The 21,060-nt window shown below is 36.5% G+C and overlaps 1 protein-coding gene across 11 annotated transcripts in view; it reads left to right on the forward strand.

The window, feature by feature from the left end:
* Positions 1-21,060, forward strand: part of RAD51B (RAD51 paralog B) — a 379,084-nt gene that overhangs the window by 47,635 nt on the left and 310,389 nt on the right. Inside the window, exon 8 of one of the 11 annotated variants that reach the window (XM_053945066.1) lies at positions 11,670-11,757. The exons of the other annotated variants lie outside the window; for them this stretch is intronic. Coding sequence (XP_053801041.1) covers positions 11,670-11,757 — 88 coding nt within the window. The remainder of the gene's footprint in view (positions 1-11,669; positions 11,758-21,060) is intronic. 11 annotated transcript variants of the gene reach the window in all.

Raw genomic sequence — 21,060 nt, forward strand, 5'->3', positions numbered from 1 at the left:
GGTCATCTTGTTCCAACCACCCTGCCATGAGCAGGAGCACTTTCCACTAGATCAGGTTGCTCAAAGCCCCATCCAACCTGGCCTTGATCACTTCAGAGATGGGGCATCCACAACCTATGTGGGCAACCTGTTCCAGTGCCTTACCAACCTCACAGTAAAGAATTTCTTCCTAATACCTAATTAGGAAACCTACTTCTCCCTTGTAATGCATACCATTTGGATATATTGGTCTGAAACCAAGTCTCAGCACTCCTGTGAATAAATTGCTTGTTTGTGAATGACATTGTGATGGCTTTCTTACACTTCAAAACAGCACCTCAGAAACCTTTTTAATCAACAGTAAGTTTACCTGATAGTACCTAATGTTACAAATGCATCACATGGCCAGGGGGAGCATTAAATATGTATTGAAATACCTGTAGCTGGTTAAGTTAAAACCACCTTACAGCTAAGTTCTGGTCTTCCTCCTTTGAAGAATACAGTGCAGTGTGGTGTATTATTCCCCTCTGTCTTCTTGGCCACTTCATGTTTTTTTGCGGACAGTTTAGAGTTGTGTATTTTCATGCTCTTAATGTGTTTATTTCTTGGTTTTTTAATGAATGCAAACGAAGAGGGAAATGGAACCATTGGCACCACCTAATTCCTGTGTCTGGAAAGAAAAATTAGGTTCCAAAAATAGTGACTTGGAGTGAAATGGCATCTTTATGACTCTGTATTTCCTGGGCCATTGTAAGCTTGTTTCACAGCCTTATTGTCAATTAAATGGTGCTTGTTTGATATATAACTTGTATTTTTAACAAAGGGGGAGTTATGGGAGGTCTTTAAAATACTACTTTGTACTCAGGAAGTATTTCGGTTTCTTAATTAAATGCAGTGTTTGGTTATTTATGTAATGAAAAGATGGCATCTGCTGTTTGTCAGATAGTCAGAAAGGACTCAGAAGGACAATGCTAAGTCCCCAGGAAACTGATTAATCTGTGTATATCTCACCTCTTGGATACTGGCCCATTGTAATGGATCTGAAAGCTTGGGGACACTGTCTTAGGACAGGTCTTCATCTATCACACTTTGTTGTTTCCTATTCTGAATTGCACCCATGTCTTCTCCCTAGATTCTAAATTTCTGCAGAAGTTCAAGGATGATAGTATTAATAATATTGATTTGAAGAGCAATTTCTAGATCACAGATAAGTAACACTGCCTGGTGTTGTCTGAGAGTAGATTTTTATAGAGAAAGATATAATTGTTTTAGCCAAAACCATGGGTTCTTGCTGGTTGATAAACACATGAGGAGAAACTGAGACACATTTTTTCGATGTTCAGCTGCTTTTTTATAAGTAATGTACCAAGTTTTTCCTGCCTGAGTGCCAGCAGAATCAGACAAATAATTTCTTTGCTAATATTTTGGAGTTACTATCAATCAATATTTTTCTCAAAAATTCTTTCTTCAGCAGTTTTAGACATTTTCTGAAACTTCCTTTTCTATTTATTTCTGTTATTTTCTTCCACATGAGTGCATATACATACCTGTTTGAAACCGCCATCAGCAAGGCATTTGAATTCCTTCCTAGATTCTCCTAAACCTTTAATTTTGAGCCCTATTTGTAAGCCTGTGATTGGTTTTAGACTTTCTTTGCATGATACCTGTGTTTACATTCTCTGCACACAAGAACTTCTGTTCTATGAACTTCAGGTTCTCAAGGACCTGGTGTGTAATCTTCTGGTATTTCCATTCAGATGAACCATCTTTGGGTCAAGCTTGGAAGCAATATGGTGAGGGCAGATGTCTTTGTGTAAGACTTGTTTCTTAGTTTTATAAAAGTAGTTGGAAGTCAAAATGGGATATTCCTCAGACACTGATTTACCAATAAAATGTCTTTTTGTGCCTTTTCCTAGTGATGTTCTCTAGTGAGTTGACCCAGCCCAGCAGCTATACACCCAATTGCTTGCTTCCTTCCCCTCAAAGGGATGGGGGAGAGAACTGGAAGAGCAAAACCAAGAAAATTTTATGGGTTGAGATGAAGAGAGTTTAATAAGGGAAGGGAGGAGAAAAAAGAATAAGAAGTAATGCAAAGGCAGTCACTCACCACTGCTCAGTCAGCATCCAAGCAATAGTAAGCATACTGAAGAGACAGTAGACATACTGAAGCTCCAAATGACTGTACTGGGATGTTAGGAAGGATACCTCACCTACCTGGTAGTAGTGTGTGGAAATAATGAGAGCTAAGATTAGTCAGGCTGAGATGTGGTGTTTGATGTAATTTGACATTAGTATTACTGTACAGTTAAGCTTTAAATTTTATCTGTGTGGGACTTTGGAGGAAGGGTATTGGGACAGGATTCTACTACCAAAGTTAAAATGGTGAAATGGAGAGGGATTGGCTTCTAGACCATTAATTTAAAAACCAGATGTGATAGGTAGAAAGACAAATGTGTTTTGCTGTAGGCATGCAGTTTGTGGTAATTGGGAGTGGGGCTGCGGCTGAGCCTCATCCCCAGTGGGCTACAGCTGTGAGAAGCAGGTGAGCAGCATTGAAGGCAATGAGCCATGGAGTGCCCAGGTACTGACCAACCACCAAAGGGGACAGAGGGCACACAGGTGCAATGAGTGAACAATCAGGGGTATAAGATGTTGGGCTAAAGAACAAGAAGGGTAGATGCCTGAAGCCTTCTGATGAGGTGGGTGTTACTTTGTATGGGTGAATGCTTAAAGCCTTTAGAAGTTGTATGGTGATACTTCGTGTAACGTGGCTGTCTCAACTGTGACATATGTTGTGACGTATTTTGCTATTGGAGTGTTATTTCAATATTTTGGGTGAATTAGGGACTAGTTTGTGGTTGGCCCTCGTGCCATGGATTATTTTCTGCTTTCATGGAGAGAAAAACTTGTTGATTAGCTGAAGGAAAGTTGACTTCCTATGGGCATCTGAGTTATGTTAGTGGGCCACCTAAAGTATGTGTTTTGCTTTTGTAAAACATAATTTAGGAGTGTCAATACTTAATGTCAGTGATTGAATTAAGAGACTGAGTGCATGACTTGAACATGTTTGATTTCTGCTTAAAAATCATGATTTATGTATCTTGACCTTTACATTTATATATCCTGTATCTTTACATTTCTGTAGCTACTCCTGTTGGGTTTTTTTGGTAATCTGACTTTTAAGATGGATATTTGAAAATACTTGCCAGTTTTCAGAGGCTTTTAGAGAGTAGGCTACTCTATTTTTATTAAACTGTTGTTTTGCTCTGTAAAATAATGTGCAACGTAAAATAACACACAGTAATTTCTGCTTTGCTAAAATATTTTATCTTGGGATCTCAAAATGCTTTATAAATGCTGATGAGTAAATCCTCCTTTCACTTCTGCAAAGCACATGGTGTTATTCACATTTAATGTATGGAATGGAACCCAGCTGTATTAACTTACAGTCCTCTGCCATAAGCAGCAAATTATCTCCCTCCCCTCTGTTTTTATGTGAATTGTCTCTGCTTTCCAGCTTTTCACTTTGAGACTTCTAAGTGCAGTGTAGTGATTTACTGTTGATCACTTTTCTAACATTTTATTCTAAATGGAACAGCCCTGTGGGTTATGAGTTGTGAAATGACAGAAAACAGGACTTCCCCAAGTTCAAGCTATTTTAAAGTTGAGAGAATTACAATAAAGAAAATAATTAAATCAATGGTGTCAGAGAGGCCTGGTTTTACTGTTAAGCTATCACTGGCTCAACTCTTAACATCTTTGTATTGACAAACTTCTAGTTGCTTCTTAAAAAAAAAAAGTCAAACACAACTGTACTCCAACTTGCAACTGTTGAACTTGCAACTAACATGAAGATCTGTCCTTTCTGGTGTTCTTTAATGTCTTTTTTTCAGTTGCAGCACCTAAGAGTGTGGTCATTGTGTGTCTAGTACCCGTTGTAGCATTTGTAGCATTGTTTCAAAACTGCTGACTCTTTAGGTTTGAGTAAGCTCAGCGCATCTGTGATGTCCTTTAAAGGAAAAGACAAATATTTGTTACTACAATTGCTGTTCTTACTGTGTGCTAAAGATATTTACAAAAAAGTGCAGCAGAGATTAAGGTTACTTCTGTACTTCAGGAGATCATCTTGTGGGGAGGTCTTTTATTGGTGATGCTGTGCTGAATGTCTACTTGTGTTAAGTTGGGAGCAGTACAGATGTTTTGGGAGATTCATCCTTCATCTGCAGAAAAAACAAATGTATACACAGCTGTAATTTAATTATTTGATCTCCATGTAGTGCCTTGCTTTTAATGAAATCGTTTAGCATAGATTTTAAAATGGTAGCTTGGAAGCCCTCAGCACTGGGGTTTTGGAAGAAGTGCATCAAGCAGCAATCTTGTAACATCTTGCTAGTGTGCTCTAGAGATACCTCAGCTAGCTTAAACTGACACCAAAAGGGAAATAAGGGCTTTCTTTCTCAGATACATAGGCTTGTTTCCTCTTCCAAGGAATGGATTTTAAAAGTAATTGTTTTGTTAAATAAGCATATGCAAACCTGGAGTGAAGAATTATCTCTGCAAAGCATTTGTTAAATGCAATAGTACTGTAACAATGTAGTTGTAACATCAGTATGAAGCAACTGTTCTTGATTCAGAATAAAAAATTAGGTGGAGTGAGGAAAACACGTGCCTTTTTTTGTTGTTGCTTCCATCTTTACCTAATCTCCAATGAATGACTGCAAGTGCTGGTCAGGAAGTTTTTGTGCAGTAAGGGTGAGGAAGAAGGGCCAAAGGGTAAAGAAGGAGCTGAAAACCAAAACTTTTCTGTAAGGACAACACTGGATAAGAGAGAGGGCACTTATTAGTGAATTTGTTCTAGAAATCAGTGTATAAGCCAAGATTATCTTCAAGGTTTTTGAAGTTGGTTGGTCTGAGAACAGCAGCACCATGGCACTAAAATCAATGTGTTGTCAGGAGTTTTGTGCATCCCCAAGTCTCACTGGTGTGAATAGAAGCCTGGAAGGTTAGGACTCTTACCTGAATACTCATGTGAGAATGATGAGCTTTACATTTTCATGGTGGTATCAATATGACTGCTGTGTGTGTGCCAGTATAATAGGATAATTTTGAAATAAGGGGGAGGGAGTGAGTGTTTGTTTACTAACTTTTAGTTTCTAGCAGAAAAGCCTCTATAATTTTTATTTCTCGAGAACAATTGGAAAAAGAGAAATGATATATCAGAGAAACTGGTAGTTTTCTGATGGGAACTATTTTAACTTTATCTGCACAAGATCAGTTGATGGATCATTCTGTTTGAAGTTTCCTCACAGTTCTTTGACATATTTAAAGATAAACTATGCTACTAATGTTGAATAAACAATCCTCTTGATTTTTGCTGATGTCTTTTCTGGAAAAAAAACCACCAAAGTTACTTGGTGATGAAAATACTTTAAAAACATTGGTTGTATTTAAAGGAAGACCTTGCATTTTAAATAGACTCTAGCTACTTCTTCCTTTCTTGGCACATTGATAATACAGTGTGATGGTGACAGCACTGAGACTCTTTCGTAAATTATGAATTATGTAGCTGATTGTATATGTATATTGCCTGGTTCTGAGTAAACCTGTCCATCAACAATTTAAGCATGGAGACTTTTCTTCTCATCTAGACAGTGTTCATGGTCCTTATCGTCTTTTATTTGCGTAAAGTGACCTAAGGGCAGCCAGTTCTTCACACTCCCTAGCTTATCTTAACCTTAATTCAAGATTCAAATTCTAATTCATTGCATTCTGCAGTGTGTTCTAATTTGCTTGGTTAGCAATCTAAAACCTGTTCTATTTCTCCCCTTTGTTTTTAAAATCTCCAGTTGTTTCTTATACAAATGTCCTTATCTCCTTGATTTGTTTTGGCTGTGTCATAAGAAGAATTTAGTTTTCTTTGTCTTGGGCTACGTGACTGTTCAAAGCCAACAGAGGCTTCATTTTCACTGCAGGTCATTTGGTCAGGCTTTTGGTATTTAATATCAAGGTTTGTCCCTCCTGTTATGAACTATGCCAATCAAGCATGGGCAAAACATGAGGCTACTTCTCCTTAAGGGATCTTAAGTTGCTGGGATATGTTATGTTTGTAAATTGCTGAGTTCCTGATGAGGAAAGGCTATTATGGAGATAAACTAATCTCTACAGCCTTTTACTTCTTCTTTTATCCTAATAGGCATAAGGCACTACAAAATCTGAACTATAGAGGATTAGATTAGAGTAGTTCTGATGATTACAGCCAAGCTTTGAATGCAGGTTTGGACTTAGCTCCAAGGAAATTGTGTGTCCTTACAGAAATAAAAATGTACCAAATTGTCAGTAAGCTTGAATAAGATAGAGCACAGCCAAGGGACAGGTATGGCCAGTGTGCAAAATTCTCAGTGGTGGGGCATTTGGAATCTGAGTATGTCTGATGAACAACTTACTTTTGCTTTAAAATAAGTAATGGACAGTAAATTTAATAATGAATGCAATGTAGAAAGCAAACAGTAACCCAAAGAACTCCTATGCACCCACCCTCTATCTAATTAGTCTGAAACGAGATGGAACTAATTGGACAAGTGATTCAAGGCCTCAAACAAATGTACCTTCCTAAGAAGTTAAGAAATTCTTAAAGGCAAATTTGTTTCCCTTCCTGTTTTTGAAAGATAGGGTAGAGATTGCAAGCAATGAGAAATTCAAATAACAAAGTCTAGCCTCTAAAATAATCAGTAGCAACTTGCTGAAGTAGCAGCCTTTACGAAGATGTTTTATATACACTATGACTATGCAGTATACTCCAGTAATATTACGGTAATGATCTCAAGTTTTGCTGGAAGTATCATAACTGTGCTCTATCCACAATAGGCACAATTAGTTGGCACTAAATGAGGGAAAGTGTATTTCTCCTGAGATCAGGAAGTCTAAATTGCAGCTGTTGTCTATGTTGTGCATGTGACCAAAGCTAAATAGCCTCTACTGCCCTTGTGCTTTCTTACACATTCGTAAGTCAGAGGAAAGCAGTTTTCCTGTAGCCTACTCTTGATTGTACTTCTTTTGATGGTTAGCTTTATTATTTACACTTTTTTTTTTGGTACCAAGTCCAATTAGAGCAGTTGGACTCTAAACACGTTTCTGTCTTAAAAAATGTACTTAAAACGGGCAGCATATGGAAACACAAGCTGTTAACAGCTGCAAATTTTGTTGATTAAACTAGGTGCAGACAAATTTACAAGAGAAACTGTTCTGTGAAAAATTCCAGTTCATTACATACAAAGGTATCTTGACATTTTCTTACCAGTTTCCACAGCTTCTTGCCAAGAATAATACAAAGTTTCTTGCAAGGTGTTGACACTGGAGGTTCTAAAAGCTAAATGTTAGCAATTGTTTTGAGTAGTCTTGATTCTCTGTAAACAAACATGTCAGTCTATGCAGACACCTGGAGATTCTCTTAGCTGTTGTGCACCACGTTCTTTTCAAGTGAGCTTTCAGATCCTTGTGTGGCCACAGCAAAGTTTGTTTGCAACATCTGCTGAGATAGCATTAAAAGGTAATGCAAATTACAGGACTTTGGTTCTCACAGAGTTTAGTGAAGTTTAGGGATTATATCTGTAACTCATTTTGACAGGAATACCATGCAAGTCCTCACCAAGCAAGACTTAAATTTTGAAAGTTGAAAGTGTTTTATCTTACGGTCTCCAAGCACATGGCAAATTAATGTTCCTTTAAAAATCTGTTTGATTTATTTAAAAATTAATATACATCTAGGTAAGTAAAGCATGGAAAGCATTAAGTACTGATTCAAAGATTACTTGAGTCAGTGGCAGACCCAGTATTGATGAAATAGTTGGGAGTGTCAGAAGATTTTGATCTCAGGTTCGCAGTGAGACCAAATGCAATATGAAATGGTGATGTCATATGCAATATTTAAAACAAGACCAACTTTTTCACTCTTGCATAAGTGTCTGTAATCATCTGTTATTATTTGGCTTTTGGTAAAATACAAATACATAATACTTCCTTGACTTGCTGTAGGAGCTTTAATCTGCTTCAATGTCCTGAAGTGTGCTTGCAATGCTTATAAGGGAGTACATTCAATTATAGTCATTGCTGCTTTGAACTCATAAATCAGCCTGCAGGAAGAATTTCTGTGGAAGTACAGTGGTACAAATGGAAACAAAAATTTATATTGATTGAAGTTTCTAACTCTTGGGTTGGGATTATATACATAGAAGCTGAAAAAATTTCATACTGTCAAGAATTTACTGAAGTATGTGGTACTAATTAAGTAACTATGTCCATACATATAAGGAACAAGCCTATGGTGGAGCCAGGTAATAAAATTTAGAGTTAAATGTCAAGCAAATATAGTTCTTACATAAATATTCTTTCTTGCTGAGTTATGGATAGAATTTTTGTTATTCAGTGTGTATTACATGAAGTGTGCTTTGCAAGGAACACATTATTTCTTTTTCCACTTGTGTTTTTGTCTAATATATTTCAGTAGAGAGATATATATACACACACACACTCATATTTTCCTTTTTTTCCAAGATAGTAACTTTAGATAGCAAAAAGGCCAATTTTGTTTTTGCTTGCTTGTTTAAGTGGAGAATAATCCAGCTGTTGCAAATTGTGTGTTGCATAACAGATTTTTAACAGAGAAAAATTAAATATTAGCACTGTGGATAAATCATGAAAAGAGCTTCCAGACTTAGAGGTATTCTGTCTGCTGGTTAAAAAATACTGAGCTTTTCACCTGAAAGTTAGCTATTTGTATCTAGACCATGAGCTCAAATGAATCAGAATAATGCATAAATATTAGTAATCTTACTATAACCCGTGCGAAAACAAATACAGAACTGTGTTTAAAAATATCAAGACAATATTGATGGCAGTAGGACTGAAAGTCAAGAATTAGAGAATTGAGGATTAAATTTTTCTATGCGATCTTTTCTCTTTTGGTATTATGAGAAAATCTGATCTCACTTTGTATTTTACACAATATCTCTTCCTCAATCTGTTCAGGGAATAAGTCTGTTTGCAGCAAAGGAAACTGTTTTCAGATTATTCCATCATTGGTGTTGCAAAGGTTGATATTTCCCAAGTGAATAAGACCTAATCAAGACAGCTGAACTCTTCCTTAGAGAATTAGATATGCCTTTGGTAATATAAAAATATATAAGTATACTTAGGGATGACTAAACCATTCTAAGCAGGCCTTTCATAGCTGAACATTAATAGTAAATCTCATTTTGTGGGTACATGGTTTGTGAGATTAAAAGTGAAATGCTCACTTCTACAACTACATTCAGCAGAGGATGCACTTTTGATAAATGTTGGTGCATACCATATTTGAAGCAGGTAGTCAAAACTCTTCATGTCAATCTGTTGTCGTTCCATTCCCTATCTCTAAATGGATGAATCTGTCTCTCATGATGGAGGTATTGTGAAGGCAAAGCGGCTGTGAAGTGCTCAGTGTAGGTTGTTGCTAAAGAAAAGAGTAATTTGGTGTTCAGAATTGAATTTTATTGGTGTGCAGTAAGTGAGGGCTTGGATGACAGGCTTCAGAATGGGCAGAAAGCAAAATGCATGTGTTTTTGTTGAGAGCCATCCTCCACACTCATAGTTGTCTTTTTGTAGCATTGTTTTAAGACTCATGCTGGAAAGTTAAAACAAAATATGCCGAGTGCAATAAAGTTCTATAAGACTTAAAGTGAATTATAATGGAAAGTGCTAGTTAGCAAAGGGGGCTGATATCCCCCTTTGCAATATTGTCATATTGTCAAGGAGATGGAATTTTCCTAAGCAGAAACCTTGTGGCATAAAGTGGTCTTGTAATTCTGGCATATTGCTTGATTGTCAAAAAAAAAAAAGGAAAGTAAGCTTTTCCCTTTCTAAAAATGTTATACATTTAATGAACCTTGTGACTGAAATTGGCTAGAACTCCTTTTTTAGCAGCCTCCCATTGTATCAAGTGTAATGCAATGGTATTTTCTAGTAATGGTTACTGCTAGGATGAGGTTTGTAGGTAGAGTTATCAACTTGTATTAAGCCATCTAAGATGGACTAAGCATTGTAAAGTTAAAGGCAGGCGAGCTTGACTTAGATTAAAATGCTAGTGAAATGCAGCTTGAATTACTGTGCTTCTGCCTTCTGCAGCACATAGGACAAACTGGATTTAGGACTGCAGAAGAAATTAATATGCTACTTAACATCTTTTCTGATTAGTCTTATATTTTTCAGTTCTGTATTGTGGTGCTTGTGAAAGCTGATGTCAAGACAAATTTGATTCTCTTGTGCTTGAATCCTTAAAAGATTTTTTAAAATGATCATGATTTCCCAAAGCTTGTGATTCTCTTTTATTTAGGAGGTAGAGGGAGATGTCATAAGGTGAATGGAAATTGGGAACAAGAGATATGGAACAATTGATCTTGCCTCTAGAAAGAATGACTTGGAATTTTGCATGTTCTTAGGCAAGATTTTTTCCTTTTGCAGGTTAGGTCATGGGTTGTTCATTACCTCAGAATGCAGAGTAAAAAAAAGAACATCCCACAATAGCTTTATTTTTAACTATCCATTTCTAATTATTCAGCTTCAGCTGGGAGGGAAAAATTGAGAGACTTCTCAAAACAGCTTTATGATTAGATTTGATTTGTTACTTTATTCTGTTTTGGAACACAGAAGCTTTTGCTAACAATTGTATGATAGAAAAGAAATTGTACAATGAGAAAAAAAATCCATTTTGAGAACATCTCACTGGTCACATGTGTAACAAAGCTGAGACTTAGTGTATTTAAAGTAAGAATTTTGCTTCCTGAAATAGGAGAATTGAAGTGCATGTCTTCTGAGAAAAAAATTTTTACAATATAAATTGATATATTGAACACTTCTACAAATGAATTTTTTGACCCAGATGATAGTGAAATTAAAATAGCCTAGGTTCCTCTTTGCAGTAAAACTAGGAAAATCTTTTAAATTATGCAGCTGTAAACTTAAATTTATTACTGAGTTTTCTACATGTTTTGATTTATCCTGAACTCATCCTATGTATCCTTCACTGCATGTATTGGTACCTGAATTAGCCAAGGCCAAATGCAGTTGCAGCTTAACTGCTGTGTTTGCTTCAGGTTTAAAAACACTGTTTTGGGGAGAATGCCTCAAGTTTTTAGCTCTGAATTGTTTTGCAGTATAAAAGGGGACACATGTACACATCTCAGATAATTCTGTGCCTTATCTAGAACTTCGCCAATCTGCTAAGCTTGGAAATAAAAATATATTGAGTCAGGCGTATACTGACTTCTGCCTGTGCTTGCTCTTCTGGTTAGCACTGCAAATCTTACATACTATGGCACGCACACATAAACTTCAGAGCAATGACTTGAATCCTCTCTTCTTTTCTCTTTCTTTGGAAAGCTGAGGATCCAGGACAGGAGATGTGATAGCATGTTTTGTAGTGGTTTGTTGTCTTGAGATGCCAGTGGCATGCAGGCTTGTATATACATGTTTTAGTGTAGTGAAACATTTGACTTTCAATAGTGATGGTAGTCCTGTAGGGATGGATCTGATAGATCTTGTACACATCATACACATACTGGATGACTGGAAATGTGCTCTATTTGGAAATGTCATCTATCACAGAGTTGCCTAAACAGCTTGCTCTGATTTTTTTTTTTTTTTTCTTTCCATGTTAGGTTGGTACAAATAAGACAAGGACCATACAAAAGCAGCTTTCTAGGACCATCTGGAATCTAGCTACTCCCATACTCCCAGCTGCTGCAGGTCAGAGACTAGCTGGTCTGGTGTTGGCAGGTTTAATGTAATGTAGTGGTCTAAGAGGAAATCATTGCTTTTGTTTGATCTTCCTGTACTTCTTTCACAAGCTTTCATATACCACTCGCCAATCAAGAATGCAGCTAAGTGCTAAGAGAAAGGAAGTAGTCCAGCTGCTATTGCATTAATCAAAGCACACTAGGAATTTATAATCAGCTGTATAAATAGACTTCACAATAAAACCAATCAGTGTAGTGTCACAGGAAGCGGAATTGTGTACCATCTGTATTCTTCTTTACCTCTGAGTGCGTGGTGTACCACTATGTTGTTAGAGCTATTTGATCATCCTTGCACTGCAGAAGTGTGAGCTGCATAGAGGGAAGTCCACCCAAGACTGCAGATGCTGGGATGTGCTGCCTTTTGTCCATCAATCTTAAGTACTTGCTGGAGTAGTTAATTTTGATCCCGCTGATCTAACAGTCTGTTTCTGCAGAACACCCAGCAATTAATCTACTCCTCTTCTCCAGTCTGCTTCATCACATCAGGAGGTCACTTGTACACAGTCTTTTTCTATGCCAAGCAATGGAAGATCGTTTTTTGCTCAAACTGAAGAAAAACTTTATGTTCTGTATTACAGCAAAGGGGAAATCTGCATATTTTTCCTCTTTGCACCTGTGTTCTGTTTCTATATTGTCTGTCCTAACCAAGTCTGAAATTAGCAGGCTGCCAAAGGGAGTTCTAATTACTTTGTTTATGGCATTCTAATTATTGTGTTTGTTATCATTTTAGATCCTTGGTGTGTAATAGGGTTAGGTAGGACAAGATATGTGGATCTTTTAATTTGGTGATCTTGTTGTATTGGGCAGTCGGGGAATTGAAAGATTTTAAGTTTACAAACTGGAAGAGGTTGAAATGTGTTTTCGTCCTGTGACAGAAGGCCCTTCTGTTTGTCACTGACTTGTTAATAAAACTAAGGTTTGGAATTTTGCTAGCTAGAAAAACATCATTAATTTGATGACAATACTTAATCTTTGGTTTAGGTTTTCATTTTTTTGGTTTGGTTTTTGTTTGTTTACCTTTTGGGGGGGGGGATGTTTGGTTTCATTGATGTTGCTTTTTTGCTTCTAGCTGTCTCTTTATGTTCTTAGGCATTTTTTCAGATACCTTCTCAAGATTCTACAGCTAATTGCTAAACTGTGTCTATTCCTTAATATCTCCATTTTATAATTTGGAATATGAATGAGGTGATATTACTTATGATCATGAGCATTTTGCTCTGTAGTAGAGTCTTTACCAAAGTTCACAGCTTTTAGTTTTTCTATTTGAAAATAACTATGGTCTTAATACCAGTTAATAATTTCAGATACCATTCATGACTTCTTTGTACTGTTACTTTTCATCTTGTTCTTTATCCTGCTTGTGCTCATGGAGCTATTGTAATTTGATTATTTATAACATAGCATTATTTCTTTTGAACAGTTGCGGTTTTTAAACCAACCAATCTCATTTTTAGGAATGTGAATCGTACAACTGTACTCTGTGTCATCCATCAATCTGTAGGGTTTTGAATTCACTAGATGTGGTTCTTGATACAGCTACTTGTTTCCTTGGGGAGAGTGTTCAAGGCTCTGCTCTGGTCCTTGATGGCGTTTATGGTCTGTTTGTGCTTTGAAGTTACACTTAGATAGAAAATCAAGAAAAAAACATTTGTGTATGTCGAGCCTCATTTACAATGTTGTATTTTTTACTTATGTATGTTTTTTCCAGCCAGTCTAATTGCTCTTCTAAGAAACATTTCAGATTGTAACTCACTTGCATAACTTCGTGTCAAAACAGCTTTTGGTTTTTCCTTTGAAACCTTTAGAGAAAACCTTGTGTTTTCTGGGTGAATGTTAACAATCGGCATGTTAGTAAAAGCTTCAAGTCTTCCAACTTTTGTTCTCCATACCCTTCATCAGTCTTCATGAGTTTGCTCTGTGGTAGAGTTTTTCACTTGCAGAATTGGCATTCAGGTTGTTGAGACTTCTAAGAGAAGGTAAAGCAGAGATTTTATACTGCTTTAGTGCTTCTATATGTATTTGGATTTACTCAATTCTTGCAATTGATCTAGCCTAATTTTGGTAGGCTTTGAAGGGATTATCCTGTTGCAGTCACCTTGCCTGTGTCCTCAAGAAAAAACTCTTTCATAACTGTATCTGAAAAAAAGGCAGTGAATCAGTTGGTGCCCACTTGTGTATCCCTGCTTGTGACAAGTATTATATGTGTAAAGTGAAGGCTAAAGCTTTTCATTTTCTTATGGCAAAAGCTTTTCTTTGGTGATTTCTATAGCTCAGTCTCAAAATCAATTATCTAGAGGTTTTTTGGTCTCATGTGTGTCCTTCCATGCTCTGTGTTTTCCTTCTTTATTTTCTTTTAGTTCTATTTTTCACTTAGATACATGCTTATTTTTTATTTGCACATAGGCCATTCATAAATACTTGATACTCTGGATTGTGAAGTGTATGCATGAAAAGGGTTTCTTCTTTCTCATTTTTAAATTAAATATGTATATAATAATGTATAATTCTGCTTTCTGTAATGTAAATGTGAAATGTGTTGTTTTTTTATGGTGTCCTGTATCTTTGCTTGATTTGTGGATGCTTTCTATATTTACATTGGGTATGCCTTGGTGGGGTTTTTTTTGTCCTTGCTTTTAAAACTTACCTCTTTATTCCTTCTGTGTTTATTCTTTCCATGTTTATTTTACTTAACTCTGCTGGTATTCAATGTTTGCTCTCTTCTCGGAGCTTTTTGTGTTTGCGTTTACCTGTGCTCTGCCAGTGCATTGCTGAATATTTGTTCACATATCTTTTTCTTAGTATTCAAGTTAATAGTATAATCAGATTCACTGGCATCTGATTTATAACTAGAATGTACTTCTAGGAGTTTAATATTACCAGGTTCTTATTTTTTAATTCAAAGTTCTCCTCTTTTCAGCCCAGTAAGATGGCATACACTGTACTTGCATTGGATTTATGCACCACCTGGCACTAACTGTAGGGCAAATTTTCTATTTACCCTGGTTTTAGTTGTATCTGTGCAACCTACTTGAAGTTTAAATTGTCTGTGTTACAATGATTACTTAAGCTGCCCTAAAATTAATGTCAGTAATCGTGGAAAATCATGCAAAATGCAGTGCTGATTTTTTTATAATCTGTAAACCAGACCAGGCTATGATCTTGTTTTTTCTTCTCCTAGCAAGTTCTTGCTGTTTTCAACTTTTCTACTAGAAACCATCCCTTCAATACAAAACTTTGTGCCAATATCATTACTTAATAATTGGTATAACTGCATTAATGCTGAAGATAAAATGTGGTTTTTTTTTTATAACAGTTAAAAATTTAATCCAAATATGCTGAGTAAGAAGGGAAGTTGTAGTCCTAGGAGAGCAAGGTTGAATGTTAGTGTTTGGCATATCTTGAGAAGATGGCTTAAGTAGAGTTTGGCTGGTTTCTTATCCCACTGCCACTTGTCTAAGGATATAATTTAAAGTGTAAATATAAGTTATTGTATTACAGATTTTTTTTACTCCCACAGTCTTGGCTATAATGACTGGCAGATATCTAGGTTCTAGGATGATGTGCAGAGTGTTTTTTCTTATTTTGTAAATCAGACAACACACAGCTGTGCAAATTCAATTTCTTAAAAATTTATTTTTCAGACATTTGCTGGAGAAGTGATTTGATTGTGCATAATCCTTTAACATTACCTTGTCTGATGGAAACAGTTTTCCATTTTAAAGTGCTTGTGAATGTGCTGTATACCTTTTAAAAGCACCTAATTTATAAGTGTCAAAAAATATTTTGGTTTTCAAATAGAACAGCTGAAAGCTAGGCTGACACAATCAACCATCTTGACACCTCCCTTGGAAAACAGCATAGTGAGCACAACTAGCAATAATCTATGGCTGATTGCTTTTTTTTTTTCCAAAATAATTAGTAGTCAGTAGTGTTTAGGTATTAGAGTCTTCTCCCCCATTCCTTTTGTATTATGCACTTTTATTCCTGTGACTGAAACAATCTATTGTGCTGAGAATAAAAAAGTAAATTGGTGTGGCAAGGTAAAAGGTACTGTAGAACTCATGTATGCTTTAATATTCTTAAATCTGATAAATATATCCATGTCTATTATGCAAATTAAATTACATATAGTGATCTAAGTTACTTGGACATGTTTTTGTTGTTTGAACCCGTGGCTAGTGAATTATACACTAGGGTAAAAATGATAGCTGTGAGTTAAATTTTATTCAGTCTTGTTACTCTATCTCTTTCATTAGTATGCATAAGCAGGTGATATTCTTTAGAGGTCAGTGTTCCATAAAACCTTAAAGGCATTATGGTCTAGTCTGTTTTTAAAGAATGAGAGTCATTCATATTCCAGTTTAATTTTTTATCATCTATGGTTGCATACATGGGCCTGTTGGAGATTTGCTTTGACATACCTATTTTCATGAGAGCACTGCTCTACTTTTATAAGTTCAGTAAACATTTTAATAAGCGTGACTTCATTCTGCACTTGGGGAAACTCAGACTTATCAGTGTGGGTCTATTGAGGAAGGTGAGCAAAAGTCCTCTGGGTGTGCCAAGTCAGCAGTCTGTGCATGTTGGGGCCAAGACATGCTTTAGAGAGACTGCAAGTTTAGCAAGTCAGAACATTTTCACTATTTCCATATTTATCAAACATGTCAAGGAATGTGATCACAAGGCCTTCCAGGGATTAACTGCTCTAGTATTTTGTTTTAATTTTCTTTTAAACTATGACAAAAGCCAAGTTTGAGATATGCAGCAATGCTTTAGTATCTCTGAGTGTGAAGTATGCCTGAATGAGCTTTGAGATCTGTTCTGAATGGCAGGCAGAGGTCTCTGGATGTGTATTCACACTCTGCAGCTGATGGAGACTTAGGCTTTTGGAAGTGTGTAGTCATTTGGCACATTTCCCATGACCAAAAGCCTAGAATGTATTTTCTGTAGTCTGCAAATTAATACCTGCAAACACACGTGGGCTCTGAGCAGTGAAGTCAATCTCTTCAGGCTTGCAAATGTTATCAAAGCATTTTGAATACACTGGCTTAGTGATGAGCACAAGATTTTGAAAATTGGAACAGACATGCTTTCTTCCTACCAATACTGAGCTAACTGAGCAGAAAAAGAGAAGACATGAAGGAGCCCAACCACATAAGAGAGATACCTGTAGACACAGGTTTGTCTACAAAATGGGTTTGATTTCATGACTAGCTTGCTGAAACCTGATTCTAGGAATTATTCAGCAGATTGATTTATCCCATTTAGTGGTGCTGTGTACTTTTTTTGTACGAACAGAATGATGGTAAGAGAATTGAAAATGGTATCTTGACTATCTGAGGGTGAAAAAATATAGGTAAGCATTGTAATGGGTGGAAAAGCTTTCAATATTTTTGATAATTTTTTATTTCCGAAAGTTACATTTGCCAAACTTCACAGTTTATTCCTGTAGCCAAACATACTGGATCACATATATGTGTGTGCCTGTGCTCCTGAATAGGCATGCAAAATTACCTTTGAACTTCTGGCCAGTTTCAGCCAGATTTGTCAGAGGATTTGAAAGAAAAAGTTCCTACAAATATGGTGAGACTAGATGACCAGCATAAGAAGGTGACAAAAAACTATATGTGTCTGTAACCATGAGAGAGCATTCAACGGTCCTCAAAACTCTTAAGCTATGGCAAATGAATGAGAAAAAATAGCCTGAGTGTAGTAATAGCATGTTCTGGCTCTAGAACCTTGGGGAAAACAGTTATGAGTTCTGTTCAAAGACCTGATTTTTATGCTTTAGGAAAAAGCCCTGTGGAATAACTGGAGCCTTTGTAATTAGTGTAGGAACATTGATCGAATGTAGAAAGACTCCTTTTGATGTTAGTGAGTACAGAACATGATTACATCTTGTTTTTATTCACAGTGGTTAAAAACTCAGTCATGTTTTTTACCATAGGCTTATTGTTATGAAATATTTAACTTTTTTTTCCTTGTGATCTTTTTCTTGTTATTTTGGCATTTTGAAGGGTGTGTTTTTTTCTTCAAACACTTGCATATATACATTTATGTGTTCCAGCTGGTAGTTCATGGGCTAAATAATGAGAAACTTCGTATCCTGCTGTCTTTTTCTTGAGGAGGAAAGGACCACATATGAAGACTGCACTTGCAGCCCATGCTGATTCCTGCATGTGGGCAGCAGTTGCAGCCTGAGTCACCTGAATGTCAGAGTGTAAGAATAAGATGGAGGTGGACTTTCTGGTTTTTAATTAAGGTATGGAAGAGAATTTAAGCATGTTATAGATTGTTCTAGCTTAGCACATCTGCCGATAGCATTGATTTTTTTTTTTAAAGAAAAAAACAGCTCTTATACAGTGAAATATGTCTGTGCTGGCTAAGTATTTTAGCATCTCCAGAGCCCAACATGTAGCTATATATATGGTCCTTGCTGAGACATCTCTAGTATATACAGGCCAAGAAGATGAAAGAAATATTTGCTACTAAAGTCTGCTAGAGAAATGAAAACAGCAATAATGCTATTTCTCTCTTATCTAGCATCTTTTGAATCTGAAGAATTCAAAAGACTCTAAAGCTTAATTAAGTGGCATTAAAATGTACCTCTGTTATAGATTGATTGTATTCCCTTGTTTACAGATGGGAGAAGTATAACTCAGTCCAATATGAACATTGCAAGGTGAGCTCTTGAGAATAGCCAAAAATGAAACCCCACTTTTCTTCGTTAGACTTCTGCAGGTGTTTAAATTTCTGCACTGCTTTTGTGTTTAATCCTAAATACCTGAATGAATACTGATACATGTGGGAACAACAGTTAGGAGTCTTGCGTGTTTCAATCTGAGAAATGTAAAATCCCAAACATATTTGAGACTGGTCTTGGGCTTTGCATTCTTAAATATATTAACAACTCTATCTGCCCAGAGTAGTGATTTTTAAATGTCCTTTGATTAGCCAGAGGAAAGTGCTGTATTTTGTTGCAGCTCTGAGAGTTGGAGACTAGACATGATGTCTTGATAAATGTTCTTGTGCATTTATTTTATAAGTATGATATAAATGTTTCATAAATACTGAAGGATATTTGGAATCTGCAGAGTACTATGAGGCTAATTTCTCAAACTACATTGCTGCTTATTTTAATACAGCCCCTCCAGTAATTTCTGCCACTTACTTGCCTCAGTAGCCTTTACATGCATTTTCAGGCAGCTGAGCAGCACAAGCAGTGTGGTTTGTGGGACTGTGTGTGTCTCTTTCAGCCCTTCCTGGGTCACTGCTGAGCTGCTGCCTGGGGTGTTTGGGAGCCACAGGAAGGCTGCTGTCACAAGCTTGCATTTGCTCTGTGAGTTTGTTTTAACGTCTGGCTTTGCCATTCTGTGTTGCAGTGTAGAAATGCCATTGTGAAGAAACAGACAAGGGACTGCTGATATTCCAAAATGTTTTGGTGGCAGTAATACCCAGCTGAGATAGGGTACCCTGCCAGAGACAGGGCAGCTTGAAATCACAAGAGAGGAACAAGCTGTTGAAAAATAATTTTAAAAATGAGAAAACCTAATCAGTCATCTTCCACTCAGTGTACTTGTCACAACAATGCCACCTGTTTTGAATGCAGTGAGCTGTTTATATTTTAACTGTAGCTGATGTTAAATTAGTGAAATAATAACTAAAGTGTATTTTATATGTCAAGGAAGTGCTTTGCAGGGAATTACCTTTTAAATGCCTGAATATATATGCAGAAACAGATACATAATGATATTTTCCCTTTTTTTTTCAGCTGCAGAGACGTATACTCTTAAAAACCAGTTAAATTGTAGTATGAGAAAGGGAGGAAAAACTTTTTTGAAAAGTATTTTAAAGTTTGCAAAATTGAATGGTGTAATTAGTTAGCCATTATCTATTTGGTGATTGTAATATAAGTAGTTTATTCCCAGTTTAGCTAGTAATTAAAAATGCAGCAAAGCAGAATACTTTTGTTTGGTATTGCAGCAGGGAAGAATGATATGTTCTCTTGTATTTGGCCCAGGCAAGAGGGTGCTATAGTCACAAAGGAAATAATGCAGAATCACCAGCAACCTGTTTCATGATTGTTCATGTACTGTATGAATAAACCTTACTCATATGTCATGCACATCACATAGAAGCACTGTATTCTATTTTTGCCCTTTGGCTAGGATCTCAAGTGCCTGATGGGAGGACAAGACAGAAGTTTTTCCTTGAAAATACTCTTTGATGGTAGATATTGTTAAAGTAGCAGATACAAAAGCATCCAGATATTTTTGGATGTCTCTATTAGTTTGTAACCTTCAGGCATATGCTACAGCATGAAAGAGAGAGAAATAAAAGGTGCACCTACTCCTAGTAGGGTTGTGTGGCAATAAGGGACATGAAATAATTTGATGGCCTCATTATTTCCCTGACCACTTGGGTAGCTGAGCGTTGTGTTAGTGTGACAGTAGAGCTGGTAGTACCTAATTGCCAGTGAGATGTAAGAATGAGTTATATACTCTGTGTTATGTACTGTGTTCCTGGCTCCTTGAAGATAAGAGGCACCAAGTGTCCTCTTGTCTCCTCTGCCCAGTGACTTACACACCATTTATTCATAACTTTATTACATAACTTGAAAGATTTAGGTATAGTCACTATTGAGTGTCAGATTTTCAACTCCTATTTCTCCTATTTATGGTCAGTTTAAAAGTGGGAGTATATTGAATTTACATCACTTCAGTAAATTTGGGATATGCTGCTGATATTTGGAGGTTGTGATGAGTTGGGGGCAGAAGCTGAATCTTGTGGACAGGACAGAAAGAGAATGCAGGTAGCTGATAGTCTGCAGGCATGCCAAATAGGGTCCTAGAAGTGCAGCAAAGTTTTCAAATTCACTTTAGCACCCCAGTCCCCACTCTGTGTCCCTTCTGTACAGAAGATTTCATGCAGATTGCCATATTTAATTTTAATTTTCTTTCTTAATTGATTTCTACCACATCTTATGAGAAATTCAGAGAATAAAATCTACATAATACCTGTGTTTCAAAGAAATACTGATCACCCATCGCTGGTGAGAAATACATCAAGCAGAGCTATACTGTAGTGGTCAGGTGTGTGTGCAGTGTTCTTTAGATAAACTGTTTGCAGGAGGTTTTTTTGTTTTGTTGAAAAGGATCAATAATACTCATCTTGCCATACATTTTCTGAGCCAAAATTGACTTTATTATGCTTTAAGAGGCCCAGCAATTTAAATAGCAGCACATTTTCCCTA

The sequence above is a fragment of the Vidua chalybeata genome, chromosome 6 (genome assembly GCF_026979565.1).
Source record: "Vidua chalybeata isolate OUT-0048 chromosome 6, bVidCha1 merged haplotype, whole genome shotgun sequence".
Lineage (NCBI taxonomy): Eukaryota > Metazoa > Chordata > Aves > Passeriformes > Viduidae > Vidua > Vidua chalybeata.